This window comes from Motacilla alba, chromosome 2, assembly GCF_015832195.1.
Source record: "Motacilla alba alba isolate MOTALB_02 chromosome 2, Motacilla_alba_V1.0_pri, whole genome shotgun sequence".
Lineage (NCBI taxonomy): Eukaryota > Metazoa > Chordata > Aves > Passeriformes > Motacillidae > Motacilla > Motacilla alba.
The window spans coordinates 99,340,628-99,348,281 of NC_052017.1; the positions used below are offsets into that span (position 1 = coordinate 99,340,628).

The 7,654-nt window shown below is 43.3% G+C and overlaps 1 protein-coding gene across 1 annotated transcript in view; it reads left to right on the forward strand.

The window, feature by feature from the left end:
- The window catches only part of SPIRE1 (spire type actin nucleation factor 1), a 126,382-nt gene extending 119,081 nt beyond the window's left edge, over window positions 1–7,301 (forward strand). Inside the window, 5 exon segments of the mRNA XM_038162034.1 lie at window positions 268–405; window positions 1,474–1,544; window positions 2,268–2,295; window positions 2,383–2,513; window positions 3,326–7,301. Of these exon segments, the coding sequence (XP_038017962.1) occupies window positions 268–405; window positions 1,474–1,544; window positions 2,268–2,295; window positions 2,383–2,513; window positions 3,326–3,578 (621 nt within the window). The 3' untranslated portion in view covers window positions 3,579–7,301.
- Window positions 7,302–7,654: the final 353 nt, after the last annotated feature.

Below are 7,654 nucleotides of genomic sequence, written 5' to 3' on the forward strand. Positions count from 1 at the left end.
AGGGAAGAAGGGTCAAGTGATTTGAGGAGGAAAGATGAAGAAAACTGTCATTGTTGTGAAGGCTGAACATAAGATCATTTGCATCACACTTATGCAGCTTCCAATGGTTTGGCACTCATGTGATGCCCATGAATGAGCCAGCGCTATTCCAGTTTGATGGGAGAAACCCCCTGTTTCTGGAGTTACTAATCAGGTGGCTGGTTGTCTAGGTTGGACTCTGGAAGAAGCTGTTTGTCTTTGCAATAATATGGGGGTTTTGGCTTCCAGGAGGAGTTCTGTTACCCCGTGGAATGTCTGGCTCTGACAGTGGAGGAGGTCATGCACATCCGTCAGGTGCTCGTGAAGGCAGAGCTGGAGAAGTACCAGCAATATAAAGATGTCTACACTGCTCTCAAGAAAGGAAAGGTAGGGCTGAGTCTGGGGAGGCTCTGAAGGGTTACTGAGGGAGGCCAGTTGCACAACAAGCCTCCTATTTACACATTTGTTTCTTACCCTCTATTGGAGAGAAAGAAGAGTTATCCACCAGACATCCCCCTAAATGTGTGATACATGGGTCAGCTTCCTCGAATTATGTCCAGAAACATCAAAACTTTTAATGGAAACATCTTGTTTGTTCAGATTGCCTGTAAAAATGCAGTAGTGTTTGCAGTTATCAGAGTGTATCTGTATGAGTCTGGTTTGAACTTCACTGACTGAGGTGATTTCTGTCCCCATGCCTTCTGCAGGTTTGTTTACCTTTTCTGTTCCAGAAAATGGAATTAGAGGTAGCAGCAGAAAACTACAAGTTCTTCATATATGAACCCTTACTATCAAGCACAGAGGCAATTAAAGCCTTCAGAGAAGTGATGCAGCCAGAAGGAGGTTTAATTTTAGAGACCCCTTCACTAACGCATTTTCCTGTAAACTGCAGATTGGAGATTGGTACTTCCCAGTAGAAGCAGCATTCTTTTCTCCCACTTTTAATTTGTGCTTCTTAGACACCTCCAGAAAGCCTATTTTGACTTCACTGTGTATTTTATCTACAGGCCTCCCTGTGTCTAGTGTGCAAATTTGTTTTAGAGGTTTAATACATTTAAGGCAGAGGAACAATAATCTTATAATGTCATTCATTAGATTCAGCTGTTGCCTGTTGTCATGACATATAAAGCTTAGTAATGAGCTTTTCTCAAATCTCAAAGTAGGTTGAGGATTTAATTAATTTACCCCGCTATTAAAATTGTTTGCTTTTATTTCTAACCAAAGTTATCTAGTTAATGAGCAAGTATTTAATTTAGGCAAAACAATTAAAGGCTTAATTCTAAATATATGAAGATACACTTCTGGACCTTGTTCTCAATATCATCTTAGAAGTGCAGACCCCAGAACTGGATGTAGCCCTGCCACTGTGACCTTGCCAACAGCAACTGGTCAGTGAAGTCATCACTGTATGGGACTTTGCTTAACACTGTGAATTCCCTGTTCTTCTTCCTCTAGCTCTGCTTTTGCTGTCGAACAAGAAGGTTTTCTTTCTTTACCTGGTCTTACACTTGTCAGTTCTGCAAGAGGTAAATATTTTATATCTGTTAATAAGTGAGTACAATTTCATAGGGAAAATAATTGATTTATACATTAGAAACCCTCAAAAATTTCTGCTGCATTCTGTTGGTTTTGGTTTGGTTTATTTCTGTGACATTCTGTGTTAAAAAAGAAGTTTGCAGAAACATTTCATTTGTAAGTGACTTAATTGCTTCCTTGGACTGAAACTCTTGACTAAAAGTGAGAAACAATCTTTTTTTTATGCTTATGAGAAAGCAAGATGGAATTTACTCAGGCTCCCCACTCAACAGTTCTACAACTTCTGTGTTTGGGGAAAACAATTTATTTTTTGGGCAATTTTTTGAGTATTGAGGCGGGGGAAATGCAAGAAGGAATATTTGCAGGCAGAATGATAAATTTTATGTTAACAGTGAGACAATAAGTCAGGAGATCTATGTAATCACTGAGTTTTGGTCTCACTTACCAAAAGAGGATTCTTTAGAGGAAAAGAATTATTTTTCTTTTTTTTCCCCTATTTTTTGATTTAGGTGCCATTGTTGTTCAACATTTCTCCTTGCTTCTGGCTCCATGTTCTGATTGAAGTTACTATGTTGAAGAAGCTTTAAAAATAAAAATGTTTGTTTAAGGGGAGGATGGAGGGGGGTGGGTCTCTATCTCCACAAATCCCTTATTCTTGATTTAAACATAATTTTTCCCAATGGATTGATTCATGCTCTTGCTTTTTTACACAGGCCTGTATGCTCCCAGTGTTGCAAAAAAGTAAGTAAGGAAACTTATGTCTCAAGCCTTTCTAAAAAGCTGCAACCTTTGTAATGATGCTGCACTGCCTTGTGCTGTTCCCAACAGATGAGGCTGCCATCGAAGCCATACTCCACCCTCCCCATCTTCTCCCTGGGACCTTCAACCTTGCAAAGGGGAGAAAGCTTCATGAGGCCAGAGAAACCCTCTACCAGTCACCACCATTCCCTGCGGAGCAGGTGAGAGACAACCCAGCCTCACTTGTGTGTGTTGCAGATGTTCCCCAAATGTTTCATGCTGGGTTATCAATCATGAAGGTGCTGCTCACCTGTTTTGTAGTTGGTCATGTTTTTAATGCCTGTAGTAACTTTCCTGAAGCCTTACAGTGTCCTAACAGTGTATTCAGCCTTTTTCACATTACAGCTGAAAAATAATGAGAGTCTGGGACAACTGTATTGCTGTAGGACCTACCTCTGAGAAAATATCCTTAACATGTCTTTTTCTAGTGTTAATGGACTCCTTGGAGATAAATCTTACAGGCTGAAATCACCCACTGAATGAGAATTCAATGATGTCTGTCTAGTGCACAGATTTATCTTCTTTTCCCATAATTTTTCTTACTCCAGTTTTCATTTTTTTTCACTTTAATATCATGAAGGTATCAGTTGGTTTTATATCTTATACAGAGATGGTTGTCAAAGATAATCCAAGAAATTAAATATAAAAGAAATGCTCCTTTTTGAGGGAATCTGCTGTATAAACCCTCTGCATAGATCACCACTGCTATGGTGCTGTGTAGATTAGCCAAAAACATCAGCTATTTTTAGTTACTAGGAAGGTTGTTTTTGCCAGGATGTAAATGTTACACATGCCCTCAATCAGTGACCCTGCAATTTAGCCAATCCAGGCAGAAGCTGTCCTCTCCGGTGTTTGGTGTAATTTGGGACGGAGGAAGGAAAATTTAAATCCAGACCTTTCTGATGTGATTTTTTCTGGGGCCTACAGCCAAGCTAACAAATAACATGACAGATCCTGCTCTTTTGCCTTTCAGGTTGACCTCAAGGTCCAAGTCTGTGGATAAGTCACAAGAAGAGTTTCCCAAAGAATTAATGGAGGACTGGAGCACAATGGAGGTTTGCGTGGACTGCAAGAAGTTCATCTCAGAAATCATCAACTCGAGCCGGCGCAGCCTGTCCCTGGCCAACAAGCGAGCCAGGTTGAAAAGGAAAACGCAGTCCTTCTACATGTCCTCACCAGGAACCTCGGAGTACTGCCCCTCGGAAAGGACGATCAATGAGATCTGAGCCGTGTGCCTTCTGCTTTGCTTCATCTCCATGAGCTCATCATCCATCAGCGAGGTCACTGGACCCGGATTGTCACCCCGCTACTTCGTTCCACTTGACTGGCTTGGGTTTGCATTGGGTCACAGGATTTCCTGCTCCAGCAGCTCCCAGAGACACAGAGCGCTGTGTTTGGATCTGTGCAGGGCGATGCGCGACAGGGCAGCTGCTCGCACTGGGAGAAAATCAATAGTTTGAAATTGTTGCCTCTTTTGTACGTGTGCGTTGAAATGAGAAAGCCTTTTCTCGCTTTCAGTCTTTTTTTAACCGTGCTTTGAATCATTTTTCAGGAGATGAGCTGAGAGCAGGTGTCTGGTGGAGAACCAGATCAGTGTCAGCATTAGCACACTAGCAAACAGGAGGTCCTGCTGCATTCCCACCCTCAGAATGCTCATGCCCTTGTTGAGGCAGCCAAGGGCTGCGTCGCACAGCAGGCACCTAGCGTGAGCAGCTCCAGTCAAATCCATCTTCCTTTGACCCATTTTGGTTGCTCTGAGATCAGGGTTCAGCACGGGGCTCTGCAGTGTCAGTGTCCTGGGGCAAAGCAGGTGACAAAGCTCTTCGCCCGGGTGGTCGGTCATACCCCTGAGCTGCTGTACTTCTTAAGCCTTAGTGTCCTTCTGAGTGACTCCTGAGCAGGTTTTAGTAGTTTACTTTCTATCTTGAATGTATGATAATGACTACCAGTAGCAGTGAATTTTAGTAGTAGACAAAGTTGTACAGTTTATGGGGAGGACGGGAAATAAGGGAGGCTTCTAATTTTAACTGAATACCTGTAAAATTGTTCTCGTGGTTACTCAGAGAAAGCAGTGAGTAAGGTGTAAATTTGTATTATAATGGAGCACACAGATACTGCTATAGTTCTGTCTGACAGCATATCCACTAGTAACCCCATTTTTTCTGGGGTTTATGACTTGGCTGTAAAAATTCGTGTTCGGCTGAAATTTGGGACAGTGCTCCCTCAGATTGGGAGCGATCTCTTTTTTCTCTTTAATCTTTTTTTCATTCTTTCCCCCTTTTTAATTCACTCACAAGGGAGTGCTAGACTAATTGTTTCGAAGTTCCAACAATTTTACAACATTAACTGACATCTCATGCTTTTTTGCACTTTTTTTTTATATTCAAAATACTTTTTTTTTTTAATTCAGTCATAGCCAGAGTGTAGTCAATAATTTGGGGCCAGATCTTTTTGGTATTTAAAAATAAGCTAACATAGCCAAGTTATTAATACTTGAAATAAACTACTGTAACTTTTTTCATAAATTTTTTAATACCCTGAGACATATTTAATATCTATATAGCAGTGTATTATAGAATGACATAGCAGAAAAGTTTCAGATCTATTTATTAACATTTCTATTCTTCGAGTTAATGAGAGATACCTCAGAACTGCTCCAAAGTAGCTGGGACTGGACTTCCATAACATAATTTTAAAGGTATATTAAACAAAACAGCTTCCTCTGTCCAAAAAGCCCAAGAGACAGACTGCCCCTCTGGCCCTGGCAAGGCACAGTGCCCAGGCTGGGAGGCACCAGGGCTGCTTGGCTCCCGTTTGGCAGCGTTTGGAGCAGCCATCCATATCGTCTCTTTTAGGCTGATTTGAAAAGCACATGCAAAAGTCTCTGTAAACCTTCCCAGGGAGTCAGCCATCCTTATTTTTTTCTTGAAAGCCCCCTTGGAAAAGGAGAATTTTCACATGCATAGGGCTTCTTGAAATAGTTTCTAATTTTTTCTGAACCAATGCAAACAGGAAAAGCAGGGCTCAGTGCTAACTCTCCCTCCTTGCTGTCCCATTTAAGGTCAGGTGTCACAGCCCTCTCCTCATGGTACCTCTGGAAAAGTGTCTTGCATGTTAAGGCACCTGGAATGGTGGGGATGTAGGATTGCAGGGGAGCAGGAGCAGCACAGGCTGGCTGGTGGGAAAGGTTCTGCTGTTGCTGGAAGTGTCGCCTGATCTCAGTCACATCAGCACTTTTTCTTGTTTCTGTGCCAAAACCAGGCCGTGCGTTTGCTGCGCAGTGCACCAGGGGAACCAGACAGAAACAAATGCAGGAAATCTCACTTTGCATCTGCCCTGTTGTTGTCAGGATTTTTTCATGGAGATACCCCGGCCATGTTTCAGTTGCGCAGTCCTCTGCTCACAGTCTGCTTCTCTTGGGTGTCCCCAAGCCACCGAGGTGCAGGGCATCCAGCACATTTATTTTCCTCTTGGAGAGGAATTTGCGATGTTGTAGAGCAGGCAGGATAAGGTAGCTCCTGAGCATGTGAAGGCAAACAAGTCTTTCATGCCTGTGCCCTGCTCCACTCTGGCAGTGTCCGGGGATGGCTCTGGGGCAATGCAGAGCTTTGTGATCCAGCCTGTGCCTTCCCACAAGTCCCACAAGTCCTTGGCTCAGGGCAGGCTCTGCTGTGCTGAGCAGGGCACAAACACTGAAAAACAAGGCAGTGGTTGTACAGATGGCTCCCTGCTGCTCACACAGAGCTGCCATGGGCCAGGGCCTGGATAACCTCCCTTTTTCCCTGGAAAAAAACCTCCAAGCTGCTGCCACGTGCTGTGGCAGGCTCCAGAAGACACGGTGTGGAGGGCTGCCTCTCCCCTTGGCTCCATCCCTGCCTCCCTGGCACAGTCGCTCCGCATCATCCCGGCATTTCATTCCGCAAGCGGAGAGGCAGCGGGTTGGTTCCTCGCGGGAAGCCTGAAGGAGCTCAGCTCGCTGCTTGCCTGGCTCTGCAGAGGGGGCTATTTTTAGCTTTCCATCTCCTCCCTGCCTGCACCAGCATCCCAAATCCACTGCAGCCATTGGCCCAGCACCCCGTGGTGCTGCCCAGCATGTCCTAGTTACGGGCTGAACTTCGCGTCAGCGTCAGAGGGGGAAATCAGAAGCTTGTAAATATCTGTAATATATTTATTAATATTTAGGAAGTCTCCATCAATCATGCAATGGGAATTGAATTTCCCATTATGTTTTAAAAAGGAAACGAGTCTTATTTATATGTGTGTTGGCTGTTATCTTTTATTAGAGTTAATGCTTTCAGTCCCCTAATACAGTTTGCACATCTTAGAGCGAGTTACTGCTGAAAAGAACGTGGCACTAGCACAGTGAACTCCCTTCCACGAATTTTAAAATTATTTTCTTTGTTTTTTTTTTTAGCTTTATTAGTATGCCCAAGGTCTGTTAAAATATATCATAGGAGACCCAAGGAGCTAAAAATGCCTCTGGCAGCACCAGTCTTGTTTTGTATGTGAACCTGGTTGTGGGGAATGCAAAACCAGCTCTGCCTCATGGCGTTGATGGAAGATGTGAGCAGGCTTTTGCTGCAGCTCTCAGACCTGACCTTTCAAGTGTTCATGGTGACAGTAGTGTTTTGAGGGGTTGTTGGGGTATTTTTTCCCTTTCTCCATTACTTCCTTTCTACAGGGAGGGGTGTTACCTGGTAAAAATAAAATGTCTTTCCGTTATAACCGTTGTCTGTGTTAATTATTCATGGGGAAGCTGATTTAAAGGTTCTGTTTTTCTCTTTTTCATGCTTTTATAGTTTTGTAAGATCAGTCAGATGTTTCTTTTGGCAAAGAATTGTTAACAAAAATGATTGCATAACAGCTGAACACTGGCTGGGCTGCATGAAGGGATGAAAACCTGTTGAAGTACCTTTAGAATAGCAATAAAAACTGCTTGTGTAACCCCAGTGATGTGATTAACTCCTTGTCATCATCTGCAGTCAACTCCCTCTGTTACCACTGTGCCGCTTCTTCCAACGCTGGTGGGCTGTACCTGAGGCAGCACATCTGTCCTGCATGTAATACAGGCTTTGGGAAATCTCCATCCCTCCTCCATCATTGGGAGAGAAATGCTGTCAGCCTTTTGGAGAGGTTTTTAATGGATTTGGTTTAATTTTTAAACCAGAAGTGGAGAGAACATTATTATCACAACTCTTACATTGTTCTCTCTTCTCTCCTGAGCATCCCTTTTTCCTCAGTCAAGTTCAGCATCAGCTTCCCTGGTTTGTTACTGGCTGCATGCTCTATAGGTTAAAACTTA